This window comes from Saimiri boliviensis, chromosome 12, assembly GCF_048565385.1.
Source record: "Saimiri boliviensis isolate mSaiBol1 chromosome 12, mSaiBol1.pri, whole genome shotgun sequence".
NCBI classification, from domain to species: domain Eukaryota; kingdom Metazoa; phylum Chordata; class Mammalia; order Primates; family Cebidae; genus Saimiri; species Saimiri boliviensis.
Genome location: NC_133460.1, coordinates 99,814,967 through 99,836,502, shown reverse-complemented (window position 1 = coordinate 99,836,502; position 21,536 = coordinate 99,814,967). Strand labels below are relative to the sequence as shown.

At 34.6% G+C, this 21,536-nt stretch overlaps 1 protein-coding gene across 4 annotated transcripts in view; it reads right to left on the bottom strand.

Annotated features, from left to right (window-relative positions):
• ATRNL1 (attractin like 1) overlaps window positions 1-21,536 on the bottom strand; it is an 811,767-nt gene that overhangs the window by 540,442 nt on the left and 249,789 nt on the right. For all 4 annotated transcript variants that reach the window (XM_039465348.2, XM_074382946.1, XM_074382947.1 and 1 more), the window contains one exon: window positions 624-717. In XM_039465348.2, coding sequence (XP_039321282.1) covers window positions 624-717 — 94 coding nt within the window. The remainder of the gene's footprint in view (window positions 1-623; window positions 718-21,536) is intronic.

The window sequence follows — 21,536 nt, the reverse complement described above, 5'->3', positions numbered from 1 at the left end:
AATTCCCATTACTTGGCATATATCCAAAGGAAAATAAATCATTCTACCAAAAACACACATGCACCTATATGCTCACTGCAGAATTAGTCACAATAGCAAGGACATGGAATCAACCTAAATGCCCATCAACGGTAGACTGGATATAGAAAATGTGGTCCATATACACCATGAAATACTACACAGCCAGAAAAAAATGAAATCATATCCTTTGCAACAACATGGATACATTAACCTAAGCAAATATAGGAACAGAAAGCCAAATACCATGTTTTTGGTTATAAGTGGGAGCTAAATATTGGTACAAATAGACATAAAGATGGGAACAACAGACACGGGGAACTACCAGAGCGAGAGAGGCAGGAAAGGGAGAAAATGCTTGAAAATTATCTATTGGGTACTATGCACAACATCCAGAAGATGGGATCAATAATACCCCAAACCTCAGCATCATGCAATAAACCCGTGTTACAAACCTGCACATGTCCCCTCTAATCTAAAATAAAAGTTTAAATTTTTAATAAATGTATGCTTAACACAACACTAAATTAAAAAGTAAAACATAAATATTAGTTCTACAACACAAATTCAATTCACAAAAGTTCTAAAAAGTCATTCTTACTTACAATTGGCATTGGTCTCCTTTTATTCCCTTAGTTGTGCAGAAACATTTTCCTGTGTGCAGATGACAAATATTTGCATGGCCACTGCACGTACAAGCTGTAAGTCAAAACCAAAATGATGTTGAATATGCTACATCACAAACATACACATTTCACACTTCAAGTATTATTATTGCCTTATTTTTATGTCCTGTTACTTCCTCTTGCCATCTAAAAACTAAGGTTACCAGATATTATAAATTATTTTAATTAAAGGGAAGTAAATTCACTTTTCTGAAAATTTTGTGAGATTCCTTAAAGTCTTTGGGGGATATCCTGAAGTCTACTGTGGATCTAGGTATTTATCTAATTATTCTTTGGGCTTCTCTCCATTTTTACTTTGGATATATCTTTAATGAAATGAGTTTCAAAGAGTTAGTCTAAGAGCTTTGAATTCAAACACCTTAGCTTCAAAATTTACATCTAAAATTACTATATGACCTTGGATAAATATACTTAACCTCTTTATGCTTAATTTCTTCATCTGCAAAAGAAGAATAATAGCACTTAGCTTTCAGGATAGATGTGAAAATTAAATGAGGTAATGTAATTTAAGATACCTAACACATATTGAGCACTTAATAATTGGCAGATATTACTTCTACTATTATTACTATTGCTAACAATAAGAATATAGCTATAAATTATGTTTTAAAAAAGAACATCTATTTATTTCCTCTAAATTCACCCTTAGCTTCTGAGATTATCCTCATCCTTTTAGAATATCCTTTTAGATCATCCTTTTAGAGTACTAGATGAAACTTTCCATTTTGTAAAAGTTGCAGCATTAATTTGGTTCATATAAACTTGTCTCATTTTCTTCCTTTGCAATACTTTCTTAACGAGCACTGTTCAGTTATTTAGGACATTATCCTCACACTAAAGTGTTGTGTCCAACATCCAATCAATTGGTAAATTTTAATTTCTACATGTATAACATCTCTTGTATCTGACCCCCCTTTTCATTCTAATAGCCACCACAAAGTATTGTCATCCACTTTCTCTTACTGACATCAATGTAATCACACAGCAGATATCTTTGCCTTCAGTATTTCTAGGATACAATTGATTTTCCAATCCAATAATACACTCTAAAGCAACTAAGCTTTTCAAAAATGCCTAATGAGAACTATTGGTATTCTTGTACACTACCAGTTAGCTTAACCATTCTCTTGACAAAAATAAAATAATATGGTCTTTTCCTGAAATGTATACACATAAAATTAAGTGAATGAGTAAAAATCTCCCAATGTTCAACTTTTTCATTATTTTTCTTACAATATTCATAGTAACTCTAACATGTATGCTAATGAATTAATAAATGGAAGCAAATGTAGCCAGATAATCATATCTCCAGTTCAACTGAGTATCAGAAAGAAAATAGATATATATACCTACGTGAAGTATAAGACCACTTATGAACATTTTCAAAAGGAGAAACTAAAACAATCATTCAAAACTAGTAATCTTTGAACTAGATGGAATCAATAAAAGAGTTAGAAAGAGTGAAAGCCCATTTCAGTGTTAGTAATCCAGTCTTCTGGCTCCCAGGGGAGTGGCTGCCTATCCTCTTACACAAGCCTAATGAGTGGGACTTCACAGAGGCTTTTTTGAAGAGCCTGCTGTGGGTCCCCTTAAAATCCAGGTGGTACATTAGAGGAAATTCTGAATTATCCAGATGTGAACAGCTATGGCTATTTTACTGAGGTGGCAGGACAAATAGAAACAGTTACTTTTAGGAAGTATTTGTACTAACACTAAAGTCAGAAAAAGGAATGCATGTTTCTTCCAGCTAGCCAGCATCTACTTAATATTCTGACCTAAAGGATTTCCTGGAGGCACTGGAGGACTTCAACTGAAAACTGAAATAAAAGTTGCCAGAACAGGAAGAAAGTATGTGTCTCCCATACATCACAAAAATTGCGTTTAGGAAGGTCAAAACTCAAAAGAGCCCCGAAAGACACCTGTGTGAGAATGGATCAGCCACTGTGCATCTTTCCCATGGAGAGCCTTAACTAAATATAACAACTGTTCTTCACACAAAAGACTATGTAATTTTCTCCTCTCTCCTAGAAAGATCAAAAAAATTATCAAGCCAGGAAAGGAGGAAAATCCTAGGTTAAGAAAGAAATAGCATATAGAATAGAGGAAAGAGAAAATTTGGCTTCAAAATATATTCAGAGTTCTTACTTTTATCTGATCTAAAAAATTTTAATTATTTACTTACAATTTGTTTGCAAATTAAATTCTCTGGAGTTCCTTAAATTGACTAAGAATGAGTCTGAGATTTCATATAAGATCAGGGAAAAATATATTGCACTGAATACATTTTAAAATGTCAATGACAGAGAAAAGTATTGTGTTTTGATTATACCCTATGTTTTGCTTGGGCATCATATAAATTACATCTATATATTTAAAAAATCTGGAAAAAGGTAAATATTGCTTATTATTTTTATGAAGACAAAAGATTATGGTGGAGATTTTTAAATGGCATGTATATTTTCTGCTTATAAAACTATTAATAATTTATACAATGGGATAATTAAACCATCGTATTTAAGGACTAGATTTCTAATACTACCACTTGTATCAATCTGTGGGTTGCTCCCTTAACCTATCTTACTGACTCTTCCTACCAGAAGTAACCATTAGCCTAACTTCTATGTTCATCAATTCTTTGTTTTTAAAAACCAAAACCTATAAATCATTTATAACACTTATCATTAGCAAATGAAGAAAACTGCAACAAATTCCTAAAAATAGTATCATACAATGAGTCCTCATGACAATACAATTAAGTCAAAAATAAATAATAAACAAATAAAATTCTACTGAAAATTCCATGTATCTGGATTTAAAAAAAAAAACTCTAGAGGAGTGATGCTAGGAAGATAGTGGAATACGACTTTCTAGTGCTCATCTCTCACAGAAACATCCATTTGAAAAAATACCATGCATGAAAATACTTTCCCAAGAGCTAAGGAATCCAGGAAAGAGATTACACCACCTTACTGTAGTCCAAAAGAAAAGACAAATGCATTGAAGAGGGTAGGAAAGCCAGTTTAACATTATCCATATTAACCCTCCCGCAAGCCCAAGCAGCACAACACTGAGTAAGATAACCCCAAGTCAGGAAAGAATAAAATAAGCACTCAATTCTTCACTGGACTGCAGCACCAGGCCTGTCTCACTCAACCCAAGCATGACTCCATAGTCCCAAACTCCATTCAGGCCACTGCAGTATCAGAATCCAGACCCATCCCTCTACAAGGTTAATCCCTGCATTCTCAGGCTCCATGCCTGCCCTAGTATGAGGGTATCCCCAACAGCCCCAAGCTTTAGGGAAGTACCTGAGGACTCAGGCTCCAGACCCACCATAAGCTTCAGACCGGCTCTAGGTCCAGGTCAACCTCTGTGGCCTTAGGGTCCAGACCAGTCCCTGTACCCTAGACTTCAAGCCCAGGCAAAGCACAGCAACCAGAGGCTTCAGGCAAGTCCCCATGGCTCCAGCCTCCAAGACTTTCATAGGCCAGCCCAAGCTCTGCAGCTCCAGACTCCAGGCTGATACTGCAAGACTCAGCCTTCAAGCCCTCCCCAGTGTGAGGGCCAACATCTATCAACCCAGATCCAGACCAGTCACCATATGAAGACAGGCTCCAGGCCAATCTAGTGCCAAACTAGCCCCAGGATCATGACTAACCTCTACCAACTCAGGCTTCAGACCCACCTAAGTTCCAGGCTAACCACTGTGCAACTGGGATACAGGACTGTCCCCATGGACTCAGACCAAAAAATTTTTAACAAAGTAATAGTGGTAAGTTCTTACCTATCAAAAATCACATTAAATGTTAATAGATTAAGTTATCTAATCAAAAGACACAAAGTAGCTGCATAGATTTTTTTCAATCCAACTTTACGCTGCCTAAAATGACTCACTGTACCTTTCTGGACACACATAAGCAGAAAGGGAAATGATGAAAATTAATATGCCATACAATTGTAAACAAAAGAGAATAGGCATGGCTATACTTACATGAGAAAAAAATAAACTCTAAGTACAAAACTGTCACAAAAGGAAAAGCAGGTCATTAAATAATCATAAAGAGGTCAATTCAAGAAGATATAATTATTGTAAACATATATGCACCCAATATTAAAGTACCTTAATGTATAAAACAAATACTAATAGAAATAAAAGGAAAGATAGGAATACAATGTGAGAAGATAGCTTCAATACTCCACTTTTCACATTGGATGGATAATCCAAACAGAAAAACAGTAAGAAAACCTTGGACTTGAACAACACCATAGAGTAAATAGACATATCAGACATGTACAAAATATTCTATCCAATAGCAGCAGAATACACATACTTCTCAAGTGCACACAGAACATTCTCTAGGATAGATCATATGTTAGGTGACAAAGCACGTTTTCACAAGAAGAAGACTGAAGTCATATAAAATATCTTTTCTGACCACAATGGTATATAACTAGAAATCAGTAACAAGCAGAATTTGAAAAAAAAAATCACAACCTGGAAATTAAACCATGCACTCCTGAACAACCAGTGAGTCAAAGAAAATCAAAAGGGAAATTTAAAAGTATGTTGAACAAATAGAAATGACACATACTAAAAACTACTGAATACAGCAAATGCAGTTTTAAAAGAGAAGTTTATAGCAATAAATGCATGTGACAAAAAGATAAAAAAGATCCCAAATAAGCAATTTAATGTTACAACTCAAGAAATTAGAAGAAAAATAACAAACTAAGCCTGAAATCAGTTAAAAAAGAAAATAATAAAGATTAGGGAGTAAAATAAATGAAAGAGAGAACAAAATAAAGATCAATAAAACTAATAGTTGCTTCTAGGAAAAGATAAACAAAACTGACAAACTTTTGGTACAATCAACTAAGGAAAAAAGAGGAAAAACTCAAAATCACAAAAAAAAGAGAAAACATAGTAACTTACATCACAAGAATATAAAGGATCATAAGAGACTACATAAACAATTATATGCCTACAAGTTGGATAACCTAGAAGAAATGAATAAATTCCTAGAAATGTACAATATGCCAAGATTGAATCAAGAATAAGTGGAATAGTCAAACAGACCAATAACAAGCATCCGAAAATAAAAGAAACCTTTCATCAAAAAAAAAAAAAAAAAAAACCCAGGACTTCACAGAAATGTTATATCAAACATTCTAAAAATAACTAATGTATACTCTTCTGACTCTCATCCAAAAAATAAAATAAAATAATTCCAAACTCATTTTTTGAATATAGGATTACCCTGATACCAAAGCCAAACAAACGTAATATAATAAAAGAAAATTACAGGTCATATCCCTATGATCATAGAAGCCAAACCCTCAACAAAATACTGGCAAGCCAAATTCAACAGAACATTGAAAGATCATTCACTATGATCAAATGTGATTTATCCCAGGGATGCAAGATTGGTTAAACACAAACAAATCAATAAATATGATTATCTATATTAACAGAATGAAGGACAAAAACCATATAATCATCTGAATAGATGCAGAAAAAGCACTTGAAAAAAATTCAACATCCATTCATGATTTAAAAAAGAAAAAAAACTCTCAACAAAGTAGGTATAGAAGTAACGTACCTCAACACAGTAAAGGCCATATATTCCATGTCATAGGTTGGAGCAAATTACTTTTGCACCAACCTATGACAGGCCCACAGCTAACATCATACGCAAAGGTAAAACGTTTAAAGCTTTCTTCTATAATCAAGAACAAGACAAGGATGTCCACCCTTACCTCTTCTGTTCAACATAGCACTAAAAGTTTTAGCCATAGCAGTCAGACAAAAAAGAAGAAACAAAGGGCATCCAAATAGAAAATTAAAAAGCGAAATTCTTTCTGTTTGCTGATGACATGATATTTTGTAAAGAAAACCATAAAGATTCCACTAAAAATATGTTAGAACTCATAAAGAAGTTCAGCAAAGTTGCAGAATATAAAATCCATATACAAAGATCAGTAATATTCCTTTACAATAATAATGAACTAACTGAAAAAGAAACAAAGACATCAGTCCCATTCATGATAGCATAAAAAATAATTTGAAATAATTTAACCAATGACTTAAAAGATATAAATACTGGAAACCACAAAACATTAAGGAAAGAAACAGTGAGTGACTTATATAAATGGAAAGGTAGCCCATGTTCATGGATTGGAATAATTAATTTTGTTAAAATGTCCATGTTACCAAAACTGATCAACTGATTCAATGCAATTTCTGACAAAATGCCAATGGCAGTTTTCACTGAAAGAGGAAAGGCAATTTAAAAATTCATATGGAAATTTAAAAGATACCAAATAGCCAAAGCAATCTTGAGCAAGATTATAAACCTGAAGGCATCAAACTATTTGTTCTCAAAATACACTAATAAGCTATATTAATCAAAACACCATAGTATTAACATTAAAAAAAGAAACATCAATCAAAGGAAAAGAATATAGAACCCTGCAATAAGCCCAAGCACTGACAATCTATTGATTTTTGACAACAGTGTCAAGAACACACAATGGAGAAAAGACAGTCTCTTGAATAAATTGTACAGGGAAAACTAGATATTCACATGCAAAAAAATGAAATTAGACCCTTAATTCATACAAAAAAATCAACTGAAAATACACTAAAGACTTTTAAAGGCAATACTTAAAACTGTGGAAGAAAACATAAGGGAAATGCTCCATGACATTGGTCTGGGCAAAAATTTCTTGGTTTGCCCAAAAGCAAAAGCAAAACAACAGCAAAAATAAACAAATGAGACCACATCAAACTAAAAATCTTAAGCACAACAAAAGAAATAATTAATAAAGAGACAATCCACATACTGGGAGAAAATATTCACAACCCATACATCTGGTAAGAGGCTAATATTCAAAATATATAAGGAATTCAAGCAACTCAACAGCAAGACAAAAAAGAACACAATTTTAAGATGGACAAAGGAGTGAAATAAACTTGTTGTAAAGGCAGACATACAAATGGCCAATAGGACTATGAAAAATGTGCACTATCACTAATCATCAGGGAAATTCAAATTAAAATGACAATGAGATATCACTTCACACCTGTTTAAATGGCTACTATGACATTTAACAAATGCTGGCAGGGATGAGCAGAAAAAGGAACCATGTGCACTGTTGGTTTAAATGTAAATTAACAGTCATTATGAAAAGAGTTTGAAGAGTCATCTGAAAAGTAAAATTAAAATTACCATATAGTACAGTAACTCCTCTTCTAGGTTTATATCCAAGGGAAATGAAATCAGTGTGCCAAAGAGATAATCACAGTCCTGTGTCCACTGTAGGAATTATTCACAATAGCTAGGATATAGATGCAACCTAGGTGTCCATCACTGGATGAATGAATGAATTACACACACACACACACACACACACACACACACGTATAAAATATGTATATATATATATATATATATATATATATATATATATATATATGAATACTATTCAGCTTTTAAAAAGACAAGATGAATTAATGCTAAATGAAACAAGCCAGGCACAGAAAGACAAATATTACATCATCTCAATTTTATGAGGGATCTAAAAAAAATCAAATTCATAGGAAAGCAGAATGATGATTACCAGAAGCCAGGGTTAGGAGAGGCAGAAGGGGAAAGAGGAAAGGTCGATTGAAGAAAACAAAATTTCAGTTATGAGGAATAAGCTTTAGTAATCTTCTGGACAGAATGCATATTTCAAAATTACTAAGAGTAAATGTTAAATGTTATCAACATAAGATTAATTAGCTTAGTTCCATCCTTCGAAAATGTAAACATATATCAAAACACTATATTGTACCCCACAAATATGTAATACATATAATTATTATTTGTCAATAAAATTTAAAATAAAATTTAAAACATAAAGAACAAAGGTGAGTACTGGAACAAACACACAATTCTCCAAAAATCTAAATATTAGTTTTTAATTAAAGAGCAGAGAAACACATCACAGAGAAATAAGCAGGACAAATAAGCAGGATAATGTGTATATATAACATAAATGATAAAAAAATAACCTAACAATAATAACAATGAAGATGAATAGGCTTAACTTACCTATTTTGTCTCATAAAGCACAACCAACTACGTGCTCTAAAGTAGAGCCATATTTAGAACCAAATGACTCAGAAAAACAAAAATAGAGATAAAGAAAGTTTACCAGGCAAATGGAAACAATAAGAACACAGAGATTACAAATCTGGTTACAATTAAAATAAAACATAAACCAAAAAAGCATTAAATATGACAAAAACCTTTTTAGTACCAAAGCTAAAATTCATCATGAATATACAATACTTATAAACATTTCAGTGACAAATAACATAGCAACTATGTTCACAAAGCAAAATCATAGGAGATATAAGGAGTAAGGAGACAAATAAAAAGACTTTAGTATATGACACCTAGTAAAAACCAGCAGAGCACTCTTAGTACAAAACAGTAGATATAAAATATGAAAAACTGTAAAAGGCCTAAAGAAAATAATCACTAAGTTGATGTTATAACAAGATAGATGTTATCAATAGATTTCAAGTTTATGCCTTGATACTAAAGAATACACCCTCTTCCCAATTACACATATCACATATAACATATACAAAACATAATCATGTATTATGTCACAGGAAAACATCAGTACATTACACAAGTGGTAATGACAGTCACACAATAAAACTAAAAATTTATAATAAACAGAAATTCTTCAAAAGTGATGATGATATTGATATTACATACGTTGTACAATTATAGCAGCAATACAAGTGATCAGATTCACAATAGCCAAAAAGTGGAAACAAACCAAAGGCCCATCAACTTATGAATGATAATATAGCCATACAATGGAATATAATTCAGCAATGAAAATAAATAAAGTACTAATGCATGTTACATAGAAGAATCTAAAAAATACATACTCAGTGAAAAAAAGCCAAACAGAAAAGATTACATATTACATGATGTACTTCATAGGAGATATTTAAAACAGGTAAATCCATAAAGTCTGAAAGCAGATTTGTAGTTGCCCAAGGCTGAGTCATTTTATGATTATGCGTTTTCTTTTGCAGTGATGGAAAATGATTGAAAATTGATACAGGTGTTGGCTGCAAAACACTGTGAATGTCCTAAATGCCACAGGATTGTAGATTTTATACTACTTAATTTTGTGTTACTCTAACATTAATAGAGTAATTTTTTACTCTATTAATATAATTTGTTTTCTATTGAGGTACAATTCAGAAATGAACATTAATACCATATGTTAGCAACAAGTTGTTAAATATTTAGAGACAAATTTAACAAAATATGAGCAAGACCTATACAATGACAACCATATCCACCAAGGATAATTAAGTATCTAAATAAATGAATTGATATACTATGTACATGAATTGGAATATTACATATTGGAAAAATATTGTTTCTCCCAAAATTTACATAATAAATTTAATAATATCTCAATCAAATTCCAGTCAGCTATTTTTGTAGAAACTGGAAAGCTACTTCTAAGATGTATATACATCTTGAAACATAAAGAAAAAAAGCATTTTAAAAAGACAAAGACTTCAAAGACATAATTTCAAGATGTGCTTTGAAACCACAGCAATTAAGAAAGTTTGGTAATGACATTAGGCCAAAGAGAGAGATCAAGGAGCCAGAATAGAGAAGACAGAAACAATCCTACACATATTGCATCAATTTGGTTTTCAACAAATATGCTAAGGTAATTCAATGAGAAAGAATTGCCATTTCAACAAATTGCCATTTCAACAAATGGCTGCTAGAACAACTGAGTATCTGTATGGGAAAAAAGGAACCACAACTTCACATTACAAAAAAAATTTGACTCAGAATGAATGACAAATTTCTATGTAAGAGTTAATACTATACAATCTCTGGAAGAAAAAAACAGAGAAAAAAATATTTATATCCTTGGCTTTGGTAAAGATTTCATGTATTTGATACAAAAAGTATAAAATATCAAAGAAAAAATCATATATCAGCTTTAAAATATCTTCATTTTATAAGAAGATACTCTTAATAGAATGAAAAGTGAAGTCATAGGCTGAGAGAAATATTCACAATCCATATATCTGAGGGAGATCTTCTATCTGAAATATTATAAGATCTGTTAAAATTTAACATAAAGAAGAAAAATAGCCCAGTTTCAAAAAGTGGACGAAAAATCTGAATAGATACTTCATATACACAAGCAGAAAAGACAGACAACTTGCTAATAAACACATGAAAATATATTAATGTCCTTAGCTATCAGGAAAATATAATTGTAAATCAACAAGACATACCTGAAAACTTATATTATAATGGCTAAAATGTAAAAGATTGACAATACTAAATGTTGACAATAAAATGAAACAACTAAAATGCTCATAAACTGCTGGAAGAAATATGCAATGATACAATTACTTTGAAAAATAATTTGACAATTTCCTATAAGGTGAAATATACATTTACAAATTTGTGATAGCACAAAGCAATTCCACTCTAAGGAATTTACCCAAGAGAAGTGCAAGATGTGCACACATATACTTAGACATAAATATTAATAGTAGCTCTACTGCTACTTAAGAAACAAACCAGGTGTGATGTAATAAACAAAATGTGGTATATCCGGATAATAAAAAAGTACTCATCAATCGATCAATCAATCAATAAAAATACTGAATAAAAGAAATCAGAAAAAAAGTTCTATTTAATTTGATGTATGCAAAAACTTTAGAAATAACCAATATAGTCTCTAGCAAGAATCATGAACTACAGCCCACAAGCCAAATCCAGCTTGTCTTATATTTTTGTATAACCCATGAGTTTAGAGTAGATTTTAAAAATGTTTAATGTTTAAAGAAAAAAAAAGATAAAATTCATAATAGGAAAATTTCATTAATTTCAAACTTCAGTATATAAGAAATAAGTTCTACTGGAATATAGCCTCATTAATTTGCTTAGATATTATAGATGACTTCTTTCACTTTATAGAAGCAGAGTTGAACAGCTGCACAGTGAAAAACAGCCCATAAAGCCTAAAATATTTTTTAAAGAAAAAAAATACCTTATATTTGTGACAAAAATATTAAAAAGCAGACATTATTTAGCTGGAACTTGGGGCGGGTGAGGAAATGATGGGGAGGAGACACAATGGATACTTTTGGGGTGAAAAATGTTTATCTTGATTGTGGTAGTGATTTCTTAGGTATAGAGAATTTGAAATTTATCTAAGGGCACTTTTAATAAACATGCTTTCGGAATGCTGGGAAGATGGCCGCCTAAGAACAGCTCAGGACTTCAGCTCCCAGTGAAAGTGCAGAGGCTGAGTGGACGCCGCATTTCCAGACGAACTCTTATTGCCCACAGACCAGGAGATACCCAGGCAGAGGGGTCGCCAGCGTAGCAGTCCCAGCCGGTGCGGCTGTTTTGGCCCCCGTGGGGCTGATTCCGCCCACAGGGCGGCTGTGACCACGCCCTGTTGCTGCGGTTCTCCGGACAAAAGCCACTGGTCTGGGAGCCCTCTTAGCTGGCGATCAGAGCCCTGAGACGGCAGAGTTGCTCATTCATCTGAAATAGCGAGCCAGGCTAGGAGATTCCTAGGCAAAAAATCCGCCAGGAGCCGGCGCCGCAGTTCGAGCCGACTCAGTGAGTCACAGCACGGGAGATCCCGGCGCCTTTTCAACAAGCGACTGGAACGCGGGGTCGTTCAACTTAAAAGAAAAGACTCTGAGTCAGGGAGCCAGGTGATCAGGCTCGGTCGGTCCCACCCCTCCACCCCCAACAACAACGAAAACAAAAACAGTAATTAAAAACCGTCTGGGTTGAACCCTACAAACCAAGCACAGCTGAACCGGGATGGTCCCGCTTGGCGGGGGAGGGGCTTCCACCATACTGAGACTCTCCACGGCTACAGAGGCAGGCCCCCGTTGCCGAGGCAACCCACTGTTGCCAAGGCAACATGCCACAACAGAGAGAGTCCACCATAACAGAGGCGGGGCCACCGTCGCAGAGACAGTTCTAACTACGCCCATATAAACAGGACTGCAGGAAAGAGCTCAGGGCAGCTGGGCGGAGCCCACAGCAGCTCAGCAAAGCCCCTGTCAGCAGGCCGGGGCTAGGCGTGCTGCTAGCTGGGCGGGTCAGATCTGAAAGAAAAATCAAAAAAGGCAGTAGTGCAACGGAAACTCATAAAGCTCCAACTCCCTAGGACAGAGAACCTGGGAACAAAAAGTGCTTTATGAGTTCAGCTGCAGCAGACCTAAACATACCTGTCCAGCAGCTCTGAATGAACAATGGAGCTCACAACTCAGGACTTAAGCCCCAATAAAAGATAGACTGTCTCCTCAAGTAGCTCCCTGACCCCCATAGATCCAAAGACACACCTCAGAAAGGAGAGAACGGACTGACAGTAGGCGAGCATCCTTCTGGGACAAAGATAGCAGAAGAGGAAACTGGCAGCAACCCTTACTGTTCTGCAGCTGCTGCAGGTGATCCCCAGACAAGCAGGGCCTGGAGAGGACCTCAGCAGTCCTACAGCAGAGGGGCCAGACTGTTAGAAGGAAAGCATAAAAAAAAAAAAAAAAAGAAGTAACTTCAGCATCCACGAACTAGAAGCTCACTCAGAGACCAAATCTGAAAGACAGTAACTACAAAGACAACAGGTGGATAAACCTAAAAAAAATGGGAAGAAACCAGCGCAAAAAGGATGAAAACTCCCGAAACCAGAACACCTCTCCTCCTAAAAGGGATCACAACTCCTCACCAGCGAGGGAACCAGACCAGATGGAGAAGAAGGGTGATGAAATGACAGAATCAGACTTCAGAAGGTGGGTAGTAAGAAACTACAGTGAGCTAAAAGAACATGTTCTAACCCAACATAAAGAAAATAGGAACCTTGAAAAAAGATTGGATTAACTGCTAACGAGAATGGACAGCATAGAGAGGATTATAAGTGAATTGATGGAGCTGAAAAACACAACACGAGAACTTCATGAAGCATGCACAAGCTTCAACAGCCGAATTGACAAAGCAGAAGAAAGGATATCAGAGGTCGAAGATCAACTCAATGAAATAAAAAGAGAAGGCAAGAACAGAGAAAAAAGCGCAAAAAGGAATGAAAAAAATCTTCAAGAAATGTGGGACTATGTGAAAAGACCCAATCTACGTCTGAAAGGTGTACCTGAATGTGATGAAGAGAATGAATCCAAGCTGGAAAATACTCTTCAGGATATTATCCAGGAAAACTTCCCTAACCTAGCAAGGCAGACCAATATTCAAATCCAGGAAACACAGAGAACACCACAAAGATATTCCTCAAGAAGAGCAACCCCAAGGCACATAATCGTCAGATTCACCAGGGTTGAAATGAAAGACAAAATGCTAAGGGCAGCCAGAGAGAAAGGTCGGGTTACCCACAAAGGGAAGCCCATTAGACTCACAGCAGATCTCTCAGCAGAAACCCTACAAGCCAGAAGAGATTGGGGGCCAATATTCAACATCCTTAAAGAAAAGAATTTTCAACCCAGAATCTCCTATCCAGCCAAACTAAGCTTCATAAGTGATGGAAAAATAAAATCCTTTGTGAACAAGCAAGCACTCAGAGATTTCATCACCACCAAACCTGCTCTACAAGAACTCCTGAAAGAGGCTCTACACATATAAAGGAACAACCAGTACCAGCCACTCCAAAAACATACCAAATGGTAAAAGAGCATCAACACAATCAAGAATCTGCATCAACTAACCAACAAAACAGCCAGGTAGCATCAAAATGACAGTATCAAATTCACACATAACAATACTATCCCTAAATGTCAATGGACTAAATGCCCCAATCAAAAGACACAGACTGGCAAATTGGATAAAAAGCCAAAACCCATCAGTGTGCTGTATCCAGGAAACCCATCTTACATGCAAGGATGCACAAAGGCTCAAAATAAAGGGATGGAGGAAGATTTGCCAAGCAAATGGAGTGCAAAAAAAAGCAGGAGTTGCAATTCTCATCTCTGATAAAATAGACTTTAAAGCAACAAAGATCAAAAGAGACAAAGAAGGACATTACATAATGGTAAAATGATCACTGCAACAAGAAGAGCTAACGATCCTAAATATATATGCACCCAATACAGGAGCACCCAGATACATAAGGCAAGTTCTTAATGACTTACAAAGAGACTTAGACTCCCACGCAATAATAGTGGGAGACTTTAACACCCCATTGCCAATATTAGACAGATCAACCAGACAGAAAATCAACAAGGATATCCAGGACCTGAACTCAGACCTGGAACAAGCAAACCTAAAAGACATTTACAGAACTCTCCACCCCAAATCCACAGAATATACATTCTTCTCAGCACCACATCATGCCTACTCTAAAATTGACCACATAATTGGCAATAAATCACTCCTCAACAAATGCAAAAGAACAGAAATCATAACAAACAGTCTCTCAGACCACAGTGCAATCGAGTTAGAACTCAAAATGCAGAAACTAACTCAGAACTGCACAGCTTCATGGAAACTGAACAACTTGCTCTTGAATGTTGACTGGATAAACAATGAAATGAAGGCAGAAATAAAGATGTTCTTCGAAACCAATGAGAACGAAGACACAACATACCAGAATCTCTGGGACACATTTAAAGCAGTCTCTAGAGGAAAATATATAGCAATGAGTGCCCACATGAGAAGAAAGGAGAGATCTAAAATTGACACCCTATCATCAAAATTGAAAGAGCTAGAGGAGCAAGATCAAAAAAACTCAAAACCTAGCAGAAGACAGGAAATAACTAAGATCAGAGCAGAACTGAAGGAAATAGAGACACAAAAAACTCTTCAAAAAATCAATAAATCCAGGAGCTGGTTTTTTGAAAAGATCAACAAAATAGACAGACCACTAGCCAGATTAATAAAAAAGAAAAGAGAGAATAACCAAATTGATGCAATAAAAAACGATAAAGGGGATATCACCACAGATTCCACAGAAATCCAAACCATCATCAGAGATTATTACAAACAACTCTATGCACATAAACTAGTAAATCTGGAAGAAATGGATAAATTCCTGGACACCTGCATCCTCCCAAGCCTAAACCTGGAAGAAGCCGAAACCCTGAATAGACCAATAACATGGTCTGAAGTCGAGGCAGCAATAAAGAGCCTACGACCCAAAAAAAGCCCAGGTCCAGATGGGTTCATAGCCGAATTCTACCAGACATACAAAGAGGAGCTGATACCATTCCTTCTGAAACTATTCCAGACAATCCAAAAAGAGGGAATCCTTCCCAAATTATTTTATGAGACCAACATCATCCTGATACCAAAACCCGGCAGAGACTCAACAAGAAAAGAAAATTTCAGGCCAATATCCATGATGAACATAGATGCAAAAATCTTCAATAAAATACTGGCAAACCGATTGCAACAGCATATCAAAAAGCTCATCCACCATGATCAAGTAGGATTCATCCCGTGGATGCAAGGCTGGTTCAACATACGCAAGTCCATAAACGTAATTCACCACATAAACATAACCAAAGACAAAAACCACATGATTATCTCAATTGATGCAGAGAAGGCTTTTGACAAAATTCAACAACCCTTTATGCTAAAAACCCTGAATAAACTAGGTATTGACGGAACGTATCTCAAAACAAGAAAAGCCATTTAAGACAAACCAGCAGCCAATAGCATACTGAATGGGCAAAAACTGGAAGCATTCCCTTTGAAATCTGGCACTAGACAAGGATGCCCTCTCTCACCACTCCTATTCAATATAGTACTGGAAGTTCTAGCCAGAGCAATCAGGCAAGAAAAAGAAATAAAGGGTATCCAAATTGGAAAGGAGGAAATCAAATTGTCTCTATTTGCAGATGACATGATTGTATATCTGGAAGACCCCATCATCTCAGCCCAAAGTCTCCTGAAACAGATAAACAACTTCAGCAAAGTCTCAGGATACAAAATCAACGTGCAAAAATCACAAGCATTCCTATACACCAGTAATAGACTTAAAGAGAGCCAAATCAAGAACGAACTGTCATTCACAATTGCTACAAAGAGAATAAAATACCTAGGAATACAACTAACAAGGAACATAGGGACCTCTTCAAGGAGAACTATAAGCCATTGCTCAACGAAATAAGAGAGTATACAAACAGATGGAGAAACATTCCATGTTCATGGTTAGGAAGAATCAACATCGTGAAAATGGCCATACTGCCCAAAGTAATTTACAGATTCAACGCTATTCCCATCAAGCTACCAATGACCTTCTTCACAGAACTGGAAAAAAACACCTTAAACTTCATATGGAACCAAAAGAGAGCCCGCATAGCCAAGTCAATTCTAAGCAAAAAGAACAAAGCAGGAGGCATCACACTACCGGACTTCAAACTATACTACAAGGCTACAGTAATCAAAACAGCATGGTACTGATACCAAAACAGAGATATAGACCAATGGAATAGAACAGAGGCCTCACAGGAAATACAACATACCCACAACCATCTGATCTTCGACAAACCTGACAAAAACAAGCAATGGGGAAAGGACTCCCTGTTTAATAAATGGTGTTGGGAAAACTGGCTAGCCATGTGCAGAAAGCAGAAACAGGACCCCTTCCTGACACCTTACACCAAAATTAACTCCAGATGGATTAAAGACTTAAACATCAGACCTAACACCATAAAAATCCTAGAAGAAAATCTAGGCAAAACCATTCAGGACATAGGTGTAGGCAAGGACTTCATGACCAAAACACCAAAAGCAAGGGCAACAAAAGCCAAAATAGACAAATGGGACCTAATCAAACTCCATAGCTTCTGCACGGCAAAAGAAACAGTCAGTAGAGTGAATCAGCAACCAACAGAATGGGAAAAAATTTTTGCAGTCTACCCATCTGACAAGGGGCTGATATCCAGAATTTACAAAGAATTAAAGCAGATCTACAAGAAAAAAACAAGCCCATTCAAAAATGGGCGAAGGATATGAACAGATACTTTACAAAAGAAGACATACAGGAGGCCAACAAACATATGAAAAAATGCTCATCATCACTGGTCATCAGAGAAATGCAAATCAAAACCACATTGAGATACCTTCTCACACCAGTTAGAATGGCGATCATTAAAAAATCGGGAAACAACAGATGCTGGAGAGGATGTGGAGAAATAGGAACACTTTTACACTATTGGTGGGAATGTAAATTAATTCAACCATTGTGGAAGACAGTGTGGCGATTCCTCAAGGACCTAAAAATAGAAATCCCATTTGACCCAGCAATCCCATTACTGGGTATATATCCAAAGGATTATAAATCATTCTACTATAAGGACACGTGCACACGAATGTTCATTGCAGCACTGTTTACAATGGCGAAGACCTGGAACCAACCCAAATGCCCAACGATGATAGATTGGATAGGGAAAATGTGGTACATATACACCATGGAATATTACGCAGCCATCAAAAACGATGAGTTCACGTCCTTTGTAGGGACATGGATGAACCTGGAAACCATCATTCTCAGCAAACTGACACAAGAGCAGAAAATCAAACACCGTATATTCTCACTCATAGGCGGGTGTTGAACAATGAGAACACATGGACACAAGGAGGGGAACACTACACACTGGGGTCCGTTGGGGGAAATGAGGGAGAGACGGGGGGTGGGGAGGTGGGAAGAGATAGCATCGGGAGAAATGACAGATACAGGTGAGGGGACGGAAGACAGCAAACCACCCTGCCATGTGTGTACCTATGCAACAATCTTGCATATTCTTCATATGTACCCCAAAACCTAAAATGCAATACAAAAAAAGAAAAAAAAACATTCTTTCAATATTTATAACTAATTCTATGATAAAATACATATAGTTATGACAACATGAAGATCTTTGGTAGGGAATTGAGAAAAGTTAATATATTTAATTTGTTTGCATAGGTCTTGTATCTTTTAGTCCTTTAATGACACAAAGTCACACTTTTTCAAATATAAAATCAAGATAATACTAATGAAATAATTTTAATTTTAATATCTGTACTGAATGTGCCTATTTATAAATGCAAAATAACATATTTTAAATTCTGCTACTTTTTAATATGTTCCTTCCTTCTCAGTTGATATCAAGTTAGTTCAAATGCAATTACTTAAAGGGCATCAAACAAAGTAAAACTTACATAAACAAAACTGCATTTTTTTCTGAGTCTGTATTTGGAAAAGGTAACTACATTTTACAGTATTTAAACATACATCATGCTGTCTTTCCTTCAAGTGTTTTGTCAACAAATATTTATTATCTTAATTTGTAAAGTAGCATAATTTGTCACAAACATTTTGTGATAGGCACCTCACATACACAATTTAAAATATATTTCTGCATATTTATATATTTTTGGAAGCATCAAGAAGTATGATATATTCAATGCTGAATTTTGCAATTTTCTTAAGTGACCCTTGATTTGGAAAAGTATCAATTCTATACTAATAGCACAACTGAAGATTTTTTATTGATATCATATTCCATTTTATATAATATAAATGCAGTAAAGGGAAAATGTCTGCAAGTCTTATACACACATACAAAGATCTAACTATACAAACAGTTAATCTAACATGTATATTACTTTTCTAGAATTACATATAGACCTAAACCATACAGACACACAGAGATATGAAGATTTTCTCATTCAGTCATCAATTTCATAATTATCATTTTTTAAAACATGAGTTTTAGTCAGGAATGAAAGAGGAGACATCACCACCAACTTTCCAGAAATTTCCAACAAAATATTAGCAAAGCAAATTTAGGTGAGCATATTAAAAGATTCCCACCATGATCAAGTGGCATTTATCCTAGGAAAATAAAGTTGGCTTAACATACAAAAATCAGTAAATGCAATGCACCACGCTAAAAGAAAAGAGAGCAGTAGAGGAAAAAAAAAAAAAAAGAGGAAAAAACAAGAAGAATAACCTAATAAATACAGAAAAATTATTTGGAACAATCCAATGTTATTTCATGATTAAAAATACTTAACTAGAAACAAAAAGAACTTCCTCTCTATTTCTATTAAACCCATATTATACTGGCATAAATATAGAATGCATATCAATGAAATAAAATTGAGAGTCCCAAAACAAACCATTATATTTATGGACAACTGATTCTTGACAAGGGTGCAGAAATACAGGTACTTGATAAATAACATGAGCATTTTTTATAAAACCCACAGCTAACATCATGCTTAGCAGTAAAAAACAGAATCTTTTTTCTCACTACAGTCAGACACAAGACACTGATGTCTGTTCTTGCCACTTATTTTCATTCTTGTACTGGAGATTCTTACCAAAGCAAGTAGGTATTTAAAAAAAAAATTTTTTTTTTAAGTAAAGAAAAGAACTAAAAGCATCCATATTAGAAGGGAATAAGTGAAACTATCACTATTCACATATGACATGATCTTGGGTAGCCTAAAGAAGCCACAAAAAGTTTATCAGAACTAATAGATTTGTTAAGAAAGGATACAAAAGTGCAGAATACAAAATCAATGTATAAAAGTCTATTGTACTTCTACACACTAGCAATAAACAATATAAAAAAGAAATTAAGAAAATTACATATAAATGGCATTAAAATAAAATTTTCATGAAATAATTTAAAAGTGCAAGATGTACTGTGAAAATTATAAAACACACTTTAAAAATTAAAAATGGTATAAATAAATTGAAACATCCTATGTTCATGGATAAGAAGAATTAATATTGGTAAGATTATTTATAAGATTCATCTATAGATTTCATATAATCCCTACCAGAATCTTACCTGTCTTCTTTGTAGAAAATGACAAGCTGATTCTAAAATTCTCATATAATTACAAGTAGTCTCATATGTCCAAAATAATTTTTAAAATAAGAATAAAATTAGAGGACTCAGCCACCCTAATTTCAAACATTACTACAAAGCAACAATATTAAAACTACATAATACTGATATAAATTAAAAATGTATATAAATGGATCAAAATTGAAAGTCTAGAAATAAGCCATTACACTTAGGGCCAATTGATTCTTGACATGGGTGCCAAACTAAGTAAATGGCGGAAAAATAATCATTTCAACAAATGATGCCAGGACAACTTTAGATATGCACATGTTTAAAAAAATGGAGTTGAACTCCTACACATCACAACATGCCCTAAACTTCATTCAAAATATATGACACCTAAACATAAGAGTTAAAATTATAAAACGCTCAGAAAAATATATGAATAAAACTTTGTAAGCTTGAATTAGGTCATTGTTTTAGCACTAGGAGCACACAAAAATAAAAATATAAATTGGACTGGATCAGTTTTTAAAAATACTGTGCTACATGTGATACCATCAATAAAATAAGGGACAATAAAGAATGAAAAAAATGTTTTGCAATTTGTATTCCTTATTTGTAACCAGAATATAAAGAATTCTTCTACTAAATCAAACAAAGATAAATGCTCAACTAAAAAAAGTCCAGAAAAATATCTGAATATTCCAAAGAAGATTATTCCAAAGAAGATTATTCCAAAGAAGATTTAAAAATGACTGATAAGCAGAGAAAAAGATATTTTAAATCATTACTTATTAGGTAAATGCAAATCGAAACTCCAATGAGATTATCTTACAGGTACTAGGATGGCTATAATTAAAAAAAAAAGACAGATAATAAGAATTTGTGTAATGCAGAGAAATAGGAACACATATGAACTGCTAGTCAAGATGTATAATGATGCAGCTATTCTTGGAAACAGT